Source organism: Helicoverpa armigera, chromosome 21 (genome assembly GCF_030705265.1).
Source record: "Helicoverpa armigera isolate CAAS_96S chromosome 21, ASM3070526v1, whole genome shotgun sequence".
Lineage (NCBI taxonomy): Eukaryota > Metazoa > Arthropoda > Insecta > Lepidoptera > Noctuidae > Helicoverpa > Helicoverpa armigera.
In genome coordinates, this window is record NC_087140.1 from 2,928,008 (window position 1) to 2,948,426 (window position 20,419).

Genomic DNA, 20,419 nt, shown 5'->3' on the forward strand with positions numbered 1-20,419 from the left:
AGAACAAAGGTTACAGAGGGAAAGGGAGGAAGAGCGGAGGTTAGAGAGGAGGGAGAGGCAAGAGTTTGAGGGAGAGGAGTTAGGAGGCAGAACAAAGGGAGAAGGAGGGAGAAGGAGTTGAAAAAGGAGGAGCAGAGAAGAAAAATGAAGAACTCAGAGAAATGGAAAAATTATTTGATATGGAAAGAGAGTGATGCACCATTTATCTATAACGATATCCAGACGAGAAAATCGCCCATTGATCAAATCGACGATGGTTCGTATCGTTATAGAAAAATGGTGTCTACCGACTGTTAAGTATTCAGTAATCCGAAGAGTAAATATTTTTAGTAAAATAAATGTAAATCCTTATACATATAGTGAACATTTAGTTAATGATATCAGCTTACCCTCAAATAATATACATACGAAAAAAAAAAGTTACGCAGACGTTCGTTACGTGTTTTGGAAATTTTTGTATGGAGGAAATGTTTCCATAAACACGTGACTAATGTCTTTTTAACACGCTTATATATTAGCTTCACTTGTGACTATGTATGTGAGAAAATCTTGGAATCTTAATTTGACCCACTTCCCGGCCTTCGATTGGGATCAAATTTTGCACACGCTCCGAGTTCTGATGACAATACTACATGACTAGCTAAGAAACGTTACAAAAAGCGTGTTTCTTTTTTGTTTTTTTAACTATCTCTTTTTAATTTGTTTATTGTATTATTTTTCATTGTTTCTAGTGAGCATTGGAATGCATGCTATACCTGAGACTACAACCGGGTTAGTAGATCCATAGTATATTTCTATTTTATTACCTACAGTCAGTAAGATTACTTCTTGCTGACTGTAGGTACTCACGTAATCCCTTATGGATCATCCATTATTTGTCCATTCAATATACCGCCTATTTGCACAAAGCTCCATTAAAATCAAAGCTTCATTACATCTATTGCACTTTTTATCTTGTTGACAAAACCTTAAAAAATTATGTAAGAAAATCAAAAGTTAGTAAAAACCGTAAAGAGATTCCTGTACAAAGTTTTTTATGTCCAGAGAAATAAAAAGCCTTGAGCTCGGGACGAGTCAACCAGCCGCATATATAGTTATCTCGTTCGCATTCGGACCAATTATTCCGAGTCTTTCTTAGACTGATTGAACAGAAATCTAGAAAAAATATATCTGCTCGTCCCTAACCTCTGACATACTCCCACAAGTAATATTATTTCCAGCTTTATCATCTTTCACATGAACTCTTCCATTATTTCTTTGCTTGTCGAAAGAGTAATCTAATAAACTTGCTTGCACCATTTTTTATTTAAGGGGCTGTCAAGCTGGTGACTGCCCCAATAAGTTCTGCAATAAGGAAAGTCAGTACGATAAGACAGATGCAAAGCAAGCAAGGAAGAGGAAACCAATCAGAAAAGCAAGTCCTAGGAGCAAAGCCGTTGGATCCCTGAAGTGTCTTTGCAGTAAATCCAATTACTTCTATACTTCAATAATTACTTCTGTACAGACGCGAGCACATCAAGCTACTATAATCTTTCAAACTTTTATAGGTTCTCAACTTACGAGTATCTCTAAAAGGTTCAATGTTGAAAGAGGGTGAAGGGAAACATCTCGAGGAAACTTGGACTATAAAGTCTGGAATATCACCGACCCGCATTGAGCAAACCTGGTGATTAACACTCAATCCTTCTCCGTGTGAGAGGAGGCCTGTGCCCAGCAGTGGGACTATAAAAGGCTGTTTCTGTTGATTGGGTGTTATTTTTAGAACGGTTGATGTGCTGGGGTCTACTGCAATAACTATCTACATATTACGTATACTTACAAACTGTGTTGCTTTAATGTACATAGCTCTGCACTATATAGTTCCTTCACGTATAGTTATCGGCACCAATTTTGAGCTCTGACCTACATCTGCGCAGAAGTGATTATATAGCAAAGAACCAATCCTGAGTGAGGGCTATGACACGATGCACTGCGGGGTTAATCACCGCTTTAGCCCGCACCCGCGCCTCACTTCATACCACAAAAGGGACCCAATAAATTACTTCTGCGCAGGTAAAGGTCAGAGCTCAAGATTCGTGCCGATAACTATAGTACACATAAAAGTTGGACGAAGTAAGATGAGTCTGGAGGTCATTTAAGGCGAGATAAAGTTGGACAAAGTTTCATTCCTCACTCTCACATTCTTCTTACTTCGGTCAACTTCGCGAGCACCGTAGAGGATGCATAACAGTTTTATGCTCATGGTGAAGAAAATGACGAGCGAAGTTGTCATATCGGAAAATCTCCTAAGAAAGTAGCGCGCCAAAATTGCGGATTCTCCGCCCTTATACGCCTTCTTTGGAACCCACAATTTTTTTAATCGGTACCCAAAATCATTGACAGACGTGTCAAAGGACCTTAAAACCTCGTTAGCTCACTCGTAACTGATCGTTTTGGTAATGCCAAAATTACGTATTTGACCTAGAAAAAGACGCCTGACCTACCTGTCTTATGGGATCTCCGCTCGTCTTTCCTGCCTCCGTAGTTATGCCAAATGCGCATACCACTGTGCGCACTATATAATATGTCCCGCGCTCATGTGTACTTTTAGAACTGTTGTCGTGGCCGTAGGTATAGAAGACATGTGGGTTACGCCGTTTGACTATAACGATAACCAAACCATTGCCTTGAAATTCCTCACTCATTGGTCAAATCGGGGTTTTGGCAATTGATACTGCATATTGTCCTATGCTGTAATGTAAATACTCAAATCAAAAAACAATGTTTAAGGTTCTTCTAACCTACAGACAGACATGCGTTGCTGAGGAGTTTGTTGCGCCACTTCTTCCCAGCAAAAACACATGTGAAGGGTGGGCGTTTCGGGGGCTGTCTTTTCTAAATTCCTGACGTTCAAAGCACTGTCTTGCAGCCAAGTTTGAATAAACGATTTTTGATTTAATAGCGGTTCGGTTATCGTTATAGTTGAAAGGTGTAACTCTCCATAAATATGTTCTTTACCCTATATATCTTCATGACCAGATGCGTCGGCGCAAAGCAGCGCTACTAGGGGAGCACAGCTATGCACTTGTGCAACCCAGCACTCGGCAACTGATTTGGATATTACGACCACAGCTGTCATGGTTAGCTCCGGTAATTTCTATGGGATGAGTGACTCGAAAACTCGAATGGCCAATAAGAAGATTCAACATAGACGTAAGATGTGTTTAAATTCTTTGTTATTTTGAGATATTGGATTAATGCTCATTCCTTTTCCGTGTGAGAGGAGGCCTGTGCCCAGCAGTGGGACGATAAAAAGACTGTAATTGCAAAAGTAGATTTTTTGCTGTCAGATCTTTTTTCCAGTTAATTACCGGAATGAAGAGAAGTTAAATCACACAACTGAGTATAAGATAGGTTACTATTCGTAGTAAAAGTTGCAGTAGTCACAAACGGCTGGGTCTCGGGTTCGATTCCTGGGTCTTGTTAAAATCGATTTGAGTTTTATAAACTTTTAAAAACCAGCCTGGATCTGGTGGCGTTACAGCCCGTGCTTGGGAGGGTATTGAAAGCTGTCCTGGAATTTCTCAAGTCCTCGCCAGTGTTACAATTCCACTACAGTCTGGCAGATTTGAGAAAACTGGCTCTAGGGCTTGTTATGTGATTAAACCTACAAACAAATTTATTGCCTCTGCTGCTTTTTGGGTGTTGAATGCATAAAGAATATTCTTTAAGGTTAATATAATGTTTTGTATTTACAGAGATGGCACATAAAGGTACGCATTATCCTAACCGCAAGCTTTATGCAAAGAAAAGAATTGGTAATCACAAAAAAACTTATATTTAGGGTTTAGGGTTTTTTAGGGTTCCGTACCCCGAAAGGGAAAAACCGGTAAAGTGCGAGTCGGACTCGCGCTAAGGGTTTCCGTACCCCTTAAAATATATACTATCAGAAGTTGTTGCTACAGAGAACAGAAATACATCATCTGTGAAAATTTCAGCTTCTAGCTATTATGTTCATGAGATACAGTCCCTTGACAGACGGACAGACAGATGGACAGCGAAGTCTATGTGACAGGGTCCCGTTTTACCCTTTGGGTACGGAACTCTAAAAACGGAACCCTTATAGAATCACTTTGTTGTCCGTCCATCTGAATGTCTGTCAGTCAAGACCCTTTTTCTCAGGAGCTCGTGGGGGTTTCAAGCTGGAATATATTACAAATACTGCTGTCCCCTGGAGATGGAACTTCTAAGCCAACGCAATAAAAGATACAGACGTTTTTAACTTACTAATCCCTTTCATAATAAACAGGTACGTACGGAACCCTCGGTACGCGAGTCTCACTCGCACTTGACCGGTTTTTTTACAATTAGTTTGTGAATTTTTACAAAAAGGTAGTAATGTATTCAATTATATATTTTAACATAATTTATTGTAAATTACATCATATTTTCCTATTATTTTCTTTTTGATTTAGATTCTGACACCAATGTGCTAATAGACCGAAGTGAAAAATTATCCCTCGAAAAGCAGTGTGTTAAAACGTAAGTTATTTTCTGAAGAAAAGAAATCAAAACCTGTAACCATGAAGTTTGCAAATATTTACGTTGGAGAAAATCTTATCTCCTCTACCCAGACCCCAACCCATTTTTTACCCTCGACGGAACGCAGGTATATTTAATCATCATCAATTCCTCCCGCTGTGGTTTAGCAGCGGTGAGGGAATGTAATCTAAGTATTTATTTAAAACGAGATTTATTTACAGCCAGCGATACAGTAGAAGATGCGATTGAAGACAGCTACATGCTAACAGAAACTATAACTGATGATACTTCATACGGCTCCATTTCATACAGAAGCGATGAAACCAAAACAGACACGACCATTTGTAGCCTAGCCGCCGTCGACTACGATGATTCACCAAGACGAAGAAAATTCAGGGTTAAAGTCGTTACCAAAACCAACCAAGCGACACTTACAGACAAAACTAGACTTTGTGATACAGGCACCATCACTAATGACTGGTGGAGCCCTCTAGTTGAAAGAAGAGGCAATGATGAAATACTTCTAGAAAAGAAGCAAGGGTACAACACTATTGAGAAGAAAGATTTGAAAGACACGAAGGAGTTGAAAGAGTCGAAAGAGTTGAAGGAAGTTAAGAGGAAGAGGAAGAATTGTGGAGTGACAACGGACGGTAGGATTGTTACTTTTAGAAGCAGGACACAGATTATACCGGCCGGTGAGCAATGTACCTACACCTTATAAAAGAATTTACACTTCCGACAGACCATCCCCTAATAAATAATTCAATCAATTAGGTACATAAAAATTATATAGGAAATCTAGAGAGTACTGCATGATTTTGCATTTTTGTTACTTTTAGGATGCTTCAGTATTTTGTGAAGCTAAAAAATAAGTTCCTTCAATACGAAATTCAGAACAAAATTTGCAAAAATCTCTCGTACACATGGCGCTTATTAGGACTGCGTCTGGAGTCTATTTTAAGACATAAGTGAGTCTAAACACAGGGTCTAAATGACTGGATCTTACGCAGTTTAGTGACCTTGCTTATAAACGCTAAATGGAATGAACTAGGCAGTTATGTCGCTAAACCTTTGCTTCTTTATTCAATCTCAGAAATAAAACGATAGCTTGGACGATTCTTTACATACAAATAATGTTGAGCTTGATGTTTTGAATTATATACATATTTTACATTGTGATGAGACAAGTTTTCCCTCTGCAGGTCTACTCCCTGGAATGAATGACATCATGTCACCATCTCGGTACCTTTTAGAGGTAAGATACATTATTATCATCGATATACCTAACGAAAAATAAGAATTTGAGGTGCCTTCCGAAACTGATTAAAATGTTTTCAGAGTCAGAAATACTACAACGAACTATTCGCCTACAACTTCCGGATACCTCAAGGGGACTATTTCGCTCAGATGCCAAAATATCAGGACAGAGAGAAGGCCAGATCGCCTTTGGGAAGCCGGAGAAGTGAGTTTGAACTTTCTTCCCGCATCCTGAGTAATCTTCTTTCCAGACCTGGATAAAAAGTTGCCTATAGTCTTCTAAAACTCCAGACTGTGTAGGTACCAAAATTGGTTTATTCAATTAAATATCTCATTGCTTGTAATTTCACAGATCACCATCGCAAAACGAAAAGGCTTGATGAATGCTACTCTCCTAGAAGACAGGTAACGGTAAAATTTAGACGTTCTCATATTTTTGGATTTATGTCTTTCTTGAGCCTTCGCATTTTTTTTGTAAAGCGTTTAAATGGAAAATAATGGATAAATAAAAGCAAACCTTTTAAATCCTAAATTCGCTGTTTTATCGTTTTCAGGTGTCCCCGCGAAAACGTCATACGGAGTCCACTAAGACATCTGATTCTCCTCGCCGAAGACCCTACGCTCATTGTTACTCCAACAGGTATCATCTTATATTATATGAAAAATATTATTTACCCTATAAAACCACATATTATCCTCATATCATTTCCTGCATTTTCCATTAAAAAGGACCTGTATCATTTAATTTTATTCATCAAAATCGGTAGGTATAGGTTCTTCTTTTAAAATCAAAGTTAACGAATTTTCTCACTCTAGTCATTTTATTAATAGCGTCCACGGCCGATTTCGGCCACGGCGGTTGTTCTCGTTTAAGGAGATCAGCCAGCTGCGCAGGACATATTATAGTGCACGAGTATTTGCGCAGACACAGGTGCACTCCCTATTCCTTCACTCTCGTAACCCGATGGGACGGCAATCCGACACGACCCTCATTTATCGGAATATCTTTCATTTCACGGAAAGCACTAACGGTGAGTTGTGCCATTTCACTATAAAGTTCCAAACCATTTTCAGCTGTCATATTTGGCGATTTGACCAATGGGTTGCAAGTATACGGCTGGTTATAGTTTGGTTATCGTTATAGTTAAATGGTGCAACTTTAATAATATTTACCTTTTTTTATTTTCCAGGCATTACGTAAAATATAATTCTCCCAGAAAATTAATATAGTAGTACTAAGAAGATAGAAACGAGCACGAAAAATAAAGCAAACTTCACGAAACTAATGGAAAAGGAAAATATGATTCCTTTCAAAATATTCAGTAAAATAACAAAGTTTTTTATACTTATTATCCAAGTGTGTTGGTTATGTCAGTTGTTTGGCATTGTTCTAAATTATAACAATGTTTTAGGTAGCTAGAAGAAGATACCCAAATATTGTGACTCTGGTAAATGCCAAGTCAGAACACTATGATCGTCAGAATAGCCATCCTGATATCAGAATGGTACTTTAGATGACGATTATTTCAAAACCACTAGTATAGCAATTGGTATTATAGTAGCAGTAACTCTCTATATGTATTTCGAGGAGATCTACGTGGGAAATACGGGTCCTCTTGTCACTTGCGCATGTTAACTTGCTCCAGCTACATGCACCCTCAGTCTAGACACCTGTGAGTCAAGCATATAGATCAAACAAACCATTCAACCTCTGACGACGTGATATTAATAATGTGGAAGCAACATAGTGACTGTTCCGATTATTATCATAGAATCAGTTATTGTTTTTTTCTATAGTTTTCAAACAAACTTGTTAGGAGGTTGATTCTGAAACAAATCTTTCGACTTTGATTTTTAAACTTTATATTCATAGTTTATTCGAATATAATTGTATTACCATTATCTTTTCCCTTCGATTTCGCTCCTGTTCCGAGGGATCTACTTTTCGTACCCTTGATAAAGGCAGCCTATAGGAACGTTAATTTATTTTATATGCTATCATCTTCATCAATCTGCCCAAAGTTTCGTCAATTCACAAGTAAAAATGTCTATTTGGTCGTCCCATTCCTCTTTATCCATTCACGGTCATGCTCAAGACCTACCTCACATAGCACTGAAAGGTGGGCGGTTTTGGGGGTGCTATCCTTGATACTACTGACGTGAAAAAGTGCTACTTAATCGAATAGACAAGTTCCAATAAATAATTTCGACTTTGACCTAAAATCCTCAGCATTATAATGCCATGTGACACCACACATTTTCTTCATCCCTTCTGCCTAACACTCTGACTCGAAGTTAAAGTCGAAATTATAAATTACTGGTTGTTTCCTGCAGTTCCTCGTCCCGAAGATATTCCTTCTTACACCCGGATATAAAGTGCCTGGCCTATGTTCTTTCTCGGACACTGTAGTATACCGTTTCTGCACAGATTACTTAATATTTACTACGTCAATTTTGGTACGTACACTGAAGTTGTAGGATTGTTTGTGATATCTTTATAAATATTATTCACACCCGGTCAAATGCTGAATAGTTTATTTACCCATTGAAATCAAACGCAAAGTATAAACAATTCCCACGATAAATAAACTGGGAATCTAATGAATGCGTATTGCAGAATAGTACTCATGTTCCTAGAGTGAGTAGGTCTTAGACATTGCCTCAGTAAGTGGCCAGCTTCGGAACCATGAACAACCACGCGACGCTGCTCTGGTAATGTATTTATATTTTTTATTTAACTACTTTCTTCAGTTTTGGTAGACAAACTTCCTTTATTCTTAAAACAAAATTGAACGTGAAAATTTATAGTAATCCATTAGTACCTACACTGTTGTTTACAAAAAACTGACATTGTCTATGAACTTGTAGTAATTAAGAATTTTCTAGCAGTTACCTAGCAGCACACCCTTACATTCTGAAGCCAAGTTTTGCTAAAGTTAACCATAGCACATTTCCTTTGGGTACTTCTTTCATTTTCTATGTCCGCAGTGTCGTCTTGCTCGTCACAAGTCATACAGTTGAAAGCAAGAGTAAAACGCGAAAGTTTCCTCCTGACTTTATATTTGGAGCTTCCACATCTGCCTATCAGGTTGAAGGAGCTTGGCACGAAGATGGTAAGATTTCTGTAGTGGCCTATGAAATAAGTGCTGGTAATCTCGACCATTTTTCCGCCCCAAATCTGCAGAATCCCTGATTAGTCTTGCAGTTTTTTTTTCTTTTCAATCCTTGGTTTATTCCATAAACTTAACACTTATTAATAACTTATTTTGCCAACCAAAGCCACAATCTCTATAGGTACATATATCTTTTATTCCCTTTCAAGCACTTACCAAAGCTGATTGGCGAATAAAAAAACCCTAGCCAACCCACTTCTTCGCTTGTATATGGCATCTGCACTTAACTAATATTTTTGATAATTTTTAGGTAAAGCCGTTTCGATATGGGACGTAGCCTGTCACAAACATCCTTCTCCCATCAAAGACGATAGTACAGGCGATGTTTCGGCGGACTCCTACCACAAATTCCACCAAGACGTCAGAGCGGCTGCAGACCTTGGCCTGGACTTCTACAGGTTCTCCATATCCTGGCCCAGAGTCCTACCCAATGGATTCGGTGATAAAATAAACCAATACGGCATTGACTACTACAACGATTTGATAGATGACCTGTTATCCAAAAACATCACCCCAATGGTGACAATATACCATTGGGATCTGCCATATAACTTGCAAAAATTAGGAGGATGGACTAATCCATTAATCATTGAGTGGTACACAGATTACGCGAAGTTCTTGTTCGAAAGATTCGGTGAGAAAGTCAGGTATTGGATCACAATTAATGATCCCAAGGAGATATGCGCAAAAGGATATGGCTCCGACACTCAAGCTCCATTCTTGAACATTACTGGCGTCGCTGAGTACTTGTGTGCTCGCAACGTACTCATCGCTCATGCTAAGGCGTATCATATCTATGACGAGCAGTATAGGAAGATTCAAAACGGCTCAGTTGGTATATCTCTTGGTTTCGTGTGGTATGAGGCTGCATCTGACACTTCTGAAGATCACCAAGCTGCCTATGATGCTAGACAATTCGAAGTAAGTAATCAAATTCTTTGAGATCTAGTCAACAAGTGTTATGATTATAATGAAATATTTTCTGTTGTAGTGGGGTCTATACGCTAATCCAATATTTTCAAAAAACGGGAACTTTCCAGAAGATGTGAAGAAGAGCGTTTCAGTTAAGAGCGCTGAACAGGGCTATCCCAGATCCCGGCTACCTGTGCTATCGCCCAAAGAAATCGCAATGCTGAAAGGGTCAGCAGACTTTTTAGGTGTGAATGCGTTTACAACGAAGCTGACATACAGAGATGCATCTTTAGACGGCATGTACCCTACGCCTTCTTATATGGATGATATGGGTGCTGTACTGGTGAAGGATCCTTCGTGGACGCAGTCACATTCTGGCTGGTTGCAGGTGAGTTCTCTTAAGGCATACTCGTACGAATCTGTCCCTCATCTGTGCCAGGCAGGCCAAACTCATGGGGAGAGGCAAATTTTCACTCGACAGAAAAACTACAAAATTGCGGTCGAATTGATTTAGGTCAGAAGGTTGTATAGCTCGTGAACACAATGCCCAATGTTTGTAAATTAAACTGACAATAATGTTACCATAATAGTCTTTGTAGTTAACCAAACTTTGAATGATCATTGAATCGAAAACTAAAACAATCGCCTAATTTATTCAACAGGAAGTGCCATGGGGATTTTTCAAACTATTTATGGAAATTAAGATGTTATATGACAACCCGCCTGTCTACATCACTGCTAATGGTTGGCCTAATGATGGCGGATTGCTCGATGAAGACAGGATCAGATATATGAGAAATTATCTAAATGCAATGTTGGATGCTATAAACGAGGGTTGTGATATTAGAGGCTACAGCATGTGGTCCCTCATCGATACATTTGAGTGGCGACATGGATATTTGTGAGTATTCATCATCTGTCTAGCCTTTTCCGACTATGTCGGCGTTGGCTTCCAGTCTAACCGGATTAGTACCAGTGTCATACTCAACCCAGTTACACGGTCAACCCGAGACAGTGAGTACTCGTAACGACTGCCATAGATTTAGGTACAAATGACAGCCGAGACCTTTCAGAGTAATGTACCTTTTGATATATGGTAGAGCTCTTTCATCGCATGTTGGATGTACCAACTTTTGAGTTAGACCGCGCCAAGCGCTGCTTTTCTTTATGAAAGATCAATCCGTGCGGCTGTTATCTAGCCACGAGTGCCCTAATAATCCTTATTGTACTAGATAACTTAGAACTTTTGATACGCAATCAATTAAAGGAGGACTATAATTTCCATAATTAAAACCTACTTTCTGCTTTTCAGAGACAAATTCGGACTCTACCAAGTGGATTTCTCAAACTCAGAAAAGACACGTACACCAAGAAAGTCTGCGTTTATTTACAAACAAATTATCAAGTCAAAGGTATTGGATCCGGACTTCGAACCAGAATCGTTCATAGTGGAAGTAATTAAAGAAAGTCAGGAAAAAGGACGAGTGGATAACGATGTCATTTAATCACAATGTAAAATGCAACGGAGTACTTAATAAAAACGGCAAATGATTTCTCAAATTTAGTTTTATTTTTTATTAGCTTCTGCCAGGGGTTTCCCGCTTCCTACTTCTTCTTATAGAGTGAGCTGCAGATTTTAAACAACATAGACAGTTTTCTCAAATTCACGACAGCATTCAGAGACCCTTCACGTGTCTTCCCAGACACAGGAGTATAGTACCACCGACTTTGGAACACTTTGTGTAAGTTTCTAAAACCCACAAAGCTATTTCGACCCAACCCGGGAATTGACCCCGAGGCCTCGTGAACAGCAGTTGTGCCATGAAACTGTTAGGTCGAAGCTGCAGAGGTCGGTTCCTGAGGAAACTATATTCCCGGATAAGAAGTAGTTTATTATGTTATTCTGATATACAAACATAAGCCATAATATTGTCAGTCATTAGTATCCAAATGCTTGGAAAGTACATAAAAAATCAGAAAAGTTGCCTGTTACGACGAAATGTATGAGAGGTCAGGAGCTTTATCGATACGTTATCACGACTTGGTCTAACCAAGGGGTATCGGGTTGCCCGGGTAACTGGGTTGAGGAGGTCAGATACGCAGTCGCTCCTTGTAAAGCACTGGTACTCAGCTGAATCCGGTTAGACTGGAAGCCGACCCCAACATGATTGGGAAAAGGCTCGGAGGATCGAACTTAGCCGATTTTTTAAGATTGTCCAAATAGTAACTACACACATCACTAGTTCAATCAAACGTACACGAAATAGTAAGAATTTCACATCACTAGTGCCGTGTCAAATTTGTTTTGTTTATATGTCACGTTTATCGCAGTTTCTCTGAATATTAGTTAAAATGTGTGATATAAACGATAATCCTATAAAGCTAAGTGTAAAATGGAATGGCAAGGAATACGAGATACCGGAGTTTTCGCCTTCAGACTCCGTGGCGATGTTGAAAGTCGCCATCGAAAATGCGACGGGGGTACGACCGGAGAGACAAAAGCTGCTAAATGTTAAATTTCAGGGTAATTATAACGTGGTTACAGTCATTATAACGAGTTTTAAACATAAGCGAACAGATTTACATGAATAAATAATGATATTAACATCAATTTTCGGGTTAAAACTCCTTTTAAAACCTAAAAGTTTTCGCCAACATTTATTTATGTAATATCACCGGTTGAAACGTGTAAAACATTGTTTCTGAGAAGCGCATACAATGCCCTACATTTTGCTGAGTATTTATAACTGAACATGTTAAAACATGCACACTTGTAGATAATGTAGTTTTTCTAACCACACTTTGAAAATACCTCCTTCAAGTTTTGTATTAAAATATGGTCAGTGGGTCGTCTTAGCTCTTTGTAATACAAAGAAAAATGTGGCTTTATTATTACACGTTTATTCGAGACTTAATTACAGATTTTGTTTTGCTGATTCTTAATTAATTTGAAACTGAGTTCAAAACACAATACTGAAGTGTCACTGGCAATGTTTTCTGTATGAAAAATACAACCAACCATCAATAAAGAATCAGTTTGAGAAATTAGTTTTTGTTCCTACTTGTTTTGTAATCTATACTAATATTATAAAGCTGAAGAGTTTGTTTGTTTGAACCCACTAATCTCAGGAACTACTGGTTCGATTTGAACAATTCTTTCGGTGTTAGATAGCCCATTTATCGAGGAAGGCTATAGGCTACTTTTTATCCGGGTTCGTGCAGAAGTTCCCACGGGATGCGGGTGAAACCGCTGGCAGAAGCTAGTAATGTATATAATGTGTTTAAGTATAAACCTAGGTAATAAATGTCATTTAACTGTAAAGAATAAATAGTATAATCTGCTGTATTTAAAATTCCTCATAACCATTAACCACATACATAGTTTTGTGATAGATTTGAATGAACAACAAATACCTAAATTAAATGTAAGGAAAAACAATAGGAGAAACACCTGAGTAATGCCATAATTTATAAACAAATACCTACATACAACATCATGCTGTGTAGATAATAGAAATAGTTTCCTTGAGATGAGGGTAAAACTGCGGGCAGGAGGTAGTTTCTTAAATAAATAACTACTACTTTTTCTAAAGAGAAAACCAAGCAAACATGTTTTAAAACAAGAATCTGGGATTACATCATCCTTTTACTTTGCAGTTATTTATGCAAATGAATAGGTAGTAAATGATCTTAATAAATTATGTAAGTTTTGGCTTTAAATAAGCTAACTAAGATAGATAATAATAATAGAAGTTATTAGAATAGAGTAACCAAGTATGATATAAAATATACAGACTACCTTTTCTTCACAATTCTACCTGCATTCTGGGAAATAGTGATTTTTTTATTGATGGCTTTTTCGTGCTCAGTGGAAACTGCATCCCATACCCAGATAAACTGTAGCCCATGTTACCAAGCTATAGAATAGCATCATACAAGAACTTCAAGTTCAGTTGTTTTAAAGCCTTACTAATAAAGAAAAGAATAAAAGCCTTGTTACAACATTAGCAAAGATTCATCATCATCTCAGCCATAGGACATCCACTACTGAACACAGGGGGGGGGCTAAGGGGGCGCCCTTAGATCTCCACAGATACCTGTAGCAAAGATTATTTTATTCTCCTTCTATATTTCTCCTTCCACCACAAATCACACTTACATACAGATTCATATTAATTTAATAATGCTGTACATCAAACAATATTTCCTCAGGTAAAGTAGCAACAGACAACTGCACGCTATCAGACCTGCAGCTGAAGCCGAACCTCAAGATAATGATGATGGGCTCCCTGGAGGAAGCGATAGCCGGGGCTCAGACCAAGCCGGATGTGGGCGATGAGGTGGTCAACGATCTGGATATAGAGGAGGAAGAGGTTGATGTGGAGAATCAGGAAGTATGTGAACTTTTAATTTTGTCTATACTCGTATTATGATCTAGCTTATGACACTTGTTACACCCGTTTCCTGAAATAACTACATAAAGTGCTTGATTATAAACTAATTTACTGCCAAGTTGCATCAAAATCTATTGATGTTTGTTATGTTTGCGTGAAAGAGAAAGAAACATATATACATTCCCATTTTCTAATATTTATATAGCGATTCGAAGATCACACTGTCACTAAAACTATTACACCAATATAAATATTGCTATGTTCACAAATAGTCTAATGTGTGGTGAAACAATATTAGTTTTGGATAGCCCACTAAAGATAATTAATCGAGGAAGGCAACTTTTATTCAGAAACGTGAAATAGTTCACACGAACAAGTGCAACCGCTACCACAAAACTACTTTGAATAAAATATGGTTTTATACAATAATTTATTGATTTTTTTACAATACCTATATTCTTCATCTACAGCATTTAAAAACTTACAATATTTCCTATTCCAGATCTACCTAGCTAAGATAAACAAGCGCGTCCGCGACTACAAGATCAACGTGCTGAACGAGCCGCGCGCCGGCAAGAAGCTGCTCGTGCTAGACATTGATTATACGCTGTTCGATCATCGCTCTGTGGCTGAGACTGGTAGGTTTAGAAGGAATATATTATCATCATCCTCCGAGCCTTTTCCCAACTATGTTGGGGTCGGCTTCCAGTCTAACCTGATGCGGCAGTACCAGTGTTTTACAAGGATTGATTGCCTATCTGACCTCAACCCAGTTACCCAGGCAACCCAATACCCCTTGGTTAGACTGGTGTCAGACTTACTGGCTTCTGACTACCAGTAACGACTGCCAAGGATATTCAATGACAGCCGGGACCTACAGTTTAACATGCCATCCAAAACACAGTCATTGTGACTCATACTAATGTAGCACCTTCTTTTCCATGTTTTTGTGCAAATAAATATTCTTATATATATACCTGAGAGGTTGGTTCTTTACCCACTAGGCCATCACGACTTCTACAAACAAAAAATAATATTACTATTATTCTTTCCAGGCTACGAGTTAATGCGCCCCTTCCTCCACGAATTCCTAACATCAGCTTACGAAGACTACGACATCGTGATCTGGTCAGCCACCGGCATGAAGTGGATCGAGGAGAAGATGCGTCTACTAGGAGTCTCCACCCATCAGGACTATAAGATCATGTTCTACTTGGACTATCTCGCTATGATCACTGTTCATACGGCTAAATATGGGACTATAGATGTGAGTTGCTTTTTTTATTTTATAAGTATATTATTTATACTACCAATACCTATACTGTACCAATCATCTTCCGAGCCTTTTTCCCAAACTACGTTGGGGTCGGCTTCCAGTCTAACCGGATGTAGCTGAGTACCAGTGCTTACAAGGCTGATCGCCCCTTCAACCCAGTTACCCGGCAACCGATACCCCTTGGTTAGTCTGTCAGACTTACTGGCTTCTGACTACCCGTAACGACTGCCAAGGATGTTCAATGACAGCCGGGACCTACAGTTTAACGTGCCATCCGAAACACAGTCATTGGCGTCTAAGATATACTTAGAAAGTACATACAAACTTAGAAAAGTTGCATTGGTACTTGCCTGACCTGGAATCGAACCCGCGCCCTCATACTCGAGAGGTTGGTTCTTTGCCCACTAGGCCACCACGACTTTTTTCTATACTGTACCAATATGAGGAAAATATTTGTTTCTTTTTTAAATGACTGTGAAACCACAGAACCGATTTTTTTCACTGTTACATAGTTACTCTATCCTCTGGTGACATAGGTTATATTTTATCCAGGTACAGGAAGTTGCTCCTACGAGGAAAACCGCAAAAATCCAAATCGAGCATTTGGTAAAAAGCAACTTTCCACTTCTGTATAAAAAATAGTTTTTCAAATCGGTCCAGTAGTTCTGCAGATTAAGGAAAAAAAACGCTTCAGCTTTACAATACCTATGTAGCATATAGGTAATAACACTAATCTAATACCTTATTATTTATTAGCCGTTTTTCCGCGGTTTCACCCGCGTCCCGTGGGAGCTACTGCCCGCACCGGGATTAAATATATGTTACTCACAGATAATATAGCTTTCTAATGGTTAAAGAATATTTAAAATCGGTCCAGTAGTTTTTGAGTTTATCCATTACAACCAAACAAACAAAGTTTTCCTCTTTATAGTATTAGTATAGAAGATGTCTTTCAATATTTTCTAATTATTACTTTATTTATGTTACAGGTAAAACCACTAGGCGTAATTTGGGGCAAATATCCCCAATACAGTTCGAAAAATACGATAATGTTCGACGATATTAGACGAAACTTCATAATGAATCCGAAAAGTGGCCTTAAAATAAGACCCTTTAGGCAAGCTCACCTCAACAGGGACAGGGATAGGGAACTACTACACTTATCCACTTATCTAAGGGATATAGCTCAGTATTGCGAAGATTTTGACCTTCTCAACCATAAAAAGTGGGAGAAATACAAGCCGGACAAAAATAGGACTCAAACCGCTGGTAGTAAAAGGAAAGCCGAAGACAGCACCCCTTCGACACCCAAAGAATGACGGTAAATAGCAACCAATCGCCTTAATTGCTTATAAGACTGCAGAACTGCTAACTAGACTTAATATTCGATAGTCAAACATTAAAAATGTTTTCAAAAAACAATAATTTTAATTAATAACATTCGTATTAAGGCGATCTGCGTTCAGTTTTCGTGATTTCGTTCACCGGGATTGATATCGAATTTGTGTTGCTATTAAAAAAATATATAACTGATATTATCTAGAACAAATAATGGATAATTTTGAGACTAATTACTTTTATTTAGTTTCGATTATGGCGCTAGTGGCTATTATAGATAATATATATTTTTTTAGCTCTCAATCATTTATAATTCTCATTTTTTTTACGCTTGGCAATACACAGAGTGCACAGATAAAATATGGCTTAGGTATTAATAGTCTGTGGAATTAGATATATTTAGATAGTTTGTGCCAATGTTGTGCAAAAAAATTATGAAGAAGAAAAGTTGAAATAATCCATTTATAGTTGACACCAGAATAATGAGAATTGAATAAATAATTTTACAACAATCAATGTGAAAGATTATTTGCTGAATTGCACATATAAAAAAGGCAATTAATATATGTATTACTGTTATTTACTTTTTTCTGAATTCTGGTGTCACAATACAGCTGTTAGATTTAAAAGTTTTTAATCATGACATTGCAAATAACACTGGTAAAGAATTGTTGCATTTAATGCCTATTATTAATATTGTCTACTTTGAAAGTCCATACAAAGTTCGCCTTAACCAGCCATTTAGACATAATAAATGTTAATGTTGGTCCTACTTGTGATCTCTCTCTGGTGGTGTCGGATTGCCGTCCCAACAGGCGCAGAGATTGAAGGAATAGTGAGTGCACCTGTGTCTGCGCAAATGCTCGTGCACTATAATATGTTCTGCGCAGCTGGCTGATCTCCTTAAACGAGAACAGCCGCCGTGACCGATAATCGGCTAGGAGGACATCATCATCATAAATGTAGCAGATATGCAGTTATGATAAAGTTAACAATTCATGGACTTTTGAAGTAGAATCTTCTTATAATTATTTATTTAAATAAGGGATTAAGTATCAAATTACTTCCATTTAATGTCAGGTTTTAAATATGTTTCACATACATTATTAACTGTTCAATACTGCATTTTACTACACACATATGATTCTAATTCTTTCTTTTAAAAACCATTCAGTAATATGGACATAAAAACGCAAAGATTTTATTTTTTCAAAAATAAAGATTGAAGTAAAAAATGAAAACTTTTTGAAGGTCAAGTTTAGAAAAGACAGCCCCCAAGAAAGCCCGCCCCTCACCACTTCCTATATATTTTTGCTTTGAAGAAAGAGTGTCGGGACAAACTCCCCAGCAATACAATTCTGTCTGTATGGTAAGAAGAGCCAACACGACAATATAAAATAAAAGTTAATATATTTCAATCTCCTAAAAATAAGCTACATAAAAATAAGCATTTAATGTAGAAAGTTAATTCGAATAAACATTGGTGCTTAAAAGTATTGAAAAACGACGAAATAGGCGTAAATATAAAACTTGTTACTCCATTTTGTATCTTATGTCGTTATAAATAAAGTCTTTTGAAGCCGTCAAACGTAACGATTTCTCATAAAGTAATGATAATCATCTTATCTGTGTATTTTTTATTATTATGGTCAATTACAGCCAAGTACTGAAACGCTACTCATCTTTAAGGACTACATTATTTCTCTGTCACACTTAGATTTTCTGCGATAGAAATATTTTCAGTAACTTAAAGTTGAGTAACGTTTGAATATTTCGAGGTTAGTTCAAAATCACGAATTTTCATGTTTTAAATTGTGAAATCTGTAGCTTCCATTAATAGTTTTCGAATACTGAGTATTTTAACACGACAAAGTGAAAAAGAATATGCAGTTTGAACTTCATACATTTTCCAAAAGTCCAAACAATTAAAATGTCCATGTTCTAAGTGCATTCAGGTAGTCATTTTATATTTTACAAAATAAGTCATATACATAGTTAGATATTGTCCATTTTATTAAGTCTTTAAGTCTGGGCCATGTACCAACGTTGTACATAACTGGTACATGGCCCTGTCTAATTAGGTTATTATATTTTTAATTTATAAAATAAAATATTTGAAAAATACATGCTGGTTTTTATTCTAGTATTCTTACCAACGGGTATTGAATTGCCTAGGTAACTGGGTTGAGGAGGTCAGATAGCGCAGTCGCTCCTTGTAAAGCACTGGTACTCGGCTACATCCGGTTAGACTGGAAGCCGACCCCAACATAATTGGGGAAAGGCTCGGAAGATGATGACGATAATACTGGTTTTTATTGTCATACTTTGTACTTAGTTGCTTGCGTTTTGAAGAAAATACCGCCTGCACCTGGATAAAAATTACCTGTATTTTATTTTAATGCATAAGCTATGTTACTGTAAAATTTAATCAAAATCGATTCAGTAGTCTTTGCGTGAAAGTGAGTAGCAAACGCCGAACTATAATTACTGGTGTTTGCACATTTTTTGCAATTTTTATTACCGATACATATTATATTTCTGGATTGGCCTAAAAACCTTGATTAAAAAGTTAAAAAAGTTATAGTGTGGTTTTAATAGTAGGTATTAAACATTGATGCAGGCCAGCTGTTAGGTAATAAAATGGCCGTTTGCTAACGTAATTAATCGTCAATTAAAATGCTATAATGCTAACATATTGATCTAAAATCGTGGAGGAAAACATCTTGTTCTTGTTCATCGTGTGTGTCACAACCAGATTTTTCTGGGAACAGTTTTAGACACGTAAGCTTCATGTAATGTTTTGGAATTTTTGTAATAAAATCTTGATTTACATAGAATTTCGAAGTTCTAAAAACGTACCAAAACTTTTAAAAAGCTATATTTTTTTTCAATTTAACGGCCTTATCTTCCCCTGTTTCCTGTACCCATTTACTTAAACAAAGCTTATAGTTAAATCCTAAATTATCCACTCTCGCATCACTCTGTATTTTAAACACTAACCGCTCTATATGAATAGCAGACCAAATATGCAATGGCGCTGGGTACGTATGTACCAATGACCTATAGTCGTTCAAAGGACATGAACAAACATGCCGAAGGTCACGTTTTAATTCTTACCCACTTTGTTCGGTAATTAGCAATAATTGGCAACACTGAAGTTTATTAATAAGTATTTGTTGGTAGTAAATCAGATATGAATTGTTTATTAGCACAATAACAGTCTTAATTTATATTCCAATACATTTATTTTCGAAGAACGTTTAATCCATATCCATTGATTCCATTGTTCGTCCATCGTAAATACAAGACAAAAGTAAAATCATTAGAGAGATTTATTTCTGTTATTAAAGGATACAATTTATAACATGTTAACGAAATAAATAGACCGTATGAATCTATAAGGCAAAAAGGTCTGTAGGAAAAGTTTGAATTTGTTATAGTCATCGATCGTATTAATCATTTATACAATAGAGTTAAAAATAGATAACATAACAATAATTGAAAACCTCCTTTTTGGGGAGTCGGTTAAAAAGGCTTACAATGTAGCT

General features: G+C 37.3%; 3 protein-coding genes across 3 annotated transcripts; all 3 read left to right on the forward strand.

Moving 5' to 3' along the window:
- Positions 1 to 144: 144 nt before the first annotated feature.
- On the forward strand, positions 145 to 7,171 carry LOC135118328 (uncharacterized). Its single transcript, XM_064039962.1, has 12 exons — positions 145 to 256; positions 732 to 771; positions 1,312 to 1,460; positions 3,019 to 3,192; positions 3,738 to 3,752; positions 4,455 to 4,521; positions 4,591 to 5,216; positions 5,724 to 5,776; positions 5,860 to 5,983; positions 6,131 to 6,183; positions 6,333 to 6,418; positions 6,969 to 7,171. The coding sequence occupies exons 1-12, from the start codon at positions 145 to 147 to the stop codon at positions 7,006 to 7,008; spliced, it is 1,539 nt and encodes a 512-aa protein (XP_063896032.1). The 3' UTR covers positions 7,009 to 7,171.
- A 1,293-nt stretch (positions 7,172 to 8,464) lies between these two features.
- On the forward strand, positions 8,465 to 11,402 carry LOC135118329 (myrosinase 1-like). The gene is made up of 6 exons (XM_064039963.1): positions 8,465 to 8,490; positions 8,767 to 8,891; positions 9,202 to 9,872; positions 9,943 to 10,251; positions 10,526 to 10,764; positions 11,176 to 11,402. Exons 1-6 carry the CDS (start codon positions 8,465 to 8,467, stop codon positions 11,366 to 11,368), a joined length of 1,563 nt encoding a protein of 520 aa, XP_063896033.1. The 3' UTR covers positions 11,369 to 11,402.
- Positions 11,403 to 12,126: 724 nt separating this feature from the next.
- Positions 12,127 to 16,984, forward strand: LOC135118343 (ubiquitin-like domain-containing CTD phosphatase 1). The gene is made up of 5 exons (XM_064040098.1): positions 12,127 to 12,387; positions 14,076 to 14,257; positions 14,760 to 14,895; positions 15,313 to 15,524; positions 16,523 to 16,984. The coding sequence occupies exons 1-5, from the start codon at positions 12,216 to 12,218 to the stop codon at positions 16,850 to 16,852; spliced, it is 1,032 nt and encodes a 343-aa protein (XP_063896168.1). The 5' UTR covers positions 12,127 to 12,215; the 3' UTR covers positions 16,853 to 16,984.
- Positions 16,985 to 20,419: the final 3,435 nt, after the last annotated feature.

Coding starts and splice junctions, on each gene's coding strand:
- LOC135118328 (XM_064039962.1), top strand. CDS start 145: ATGAAGAACTCAGAGAAATGGAAAAATTATTTGATATGGAAAGAGAGT. Junction 257..731: donor CATTGATCAAATCGACGATG/GTTCGTATCGTT, acceptor CATTGTTTCTAG/TGAGCATTGGAATGCATGCT. Junction 6,184..6,332: donor GCTACTCTCCTAGAAGACAG/GTAACGGTAAAA, acceptor TATCGTTTTCAG/GTGTCCCCGCGAAAACGTCA.
- LOC135118329 (XM_064039963.1), top strand. CDS start 8,465: ATGAACAACCACGCGACGCTGCTCTG. Junction 8,491..8,766: donor AACCACGCGACGCTGCTCTG/GTAATGTATTTA, acceptor CTATGTCCGCAG/TGTCGTCTTGCTCGTCACAA. Junction 10,252..10,525: donor CACATTCTGGCTGGTTGCAG/GTGAGTTCTCTT, acceptor TTTATTCAACAG/GAAGTGCCATGGGGATTTTT.
- LOC135118343 (XM_064040098.1), top strand. CDS start 12,216: ATGTGTGATATAAACGATAATCCTATAAAGCTAAGTGTAAAATGGAAT. Junction 14,258..14,759: donor TTGATGTGGAGAATCAGGAA/GTATGTGAACTT, acceptor TTCCTATTCCAG/ATCTACCTAGCTAAGATAAA. Junction 14,896..15,312: donor TCGCTCTGTGGCTGAGACTG/GTAGGTTTAGAA, acceptor TATTCTTTCCAG/GCTACGAGTTAATGCGCCCC.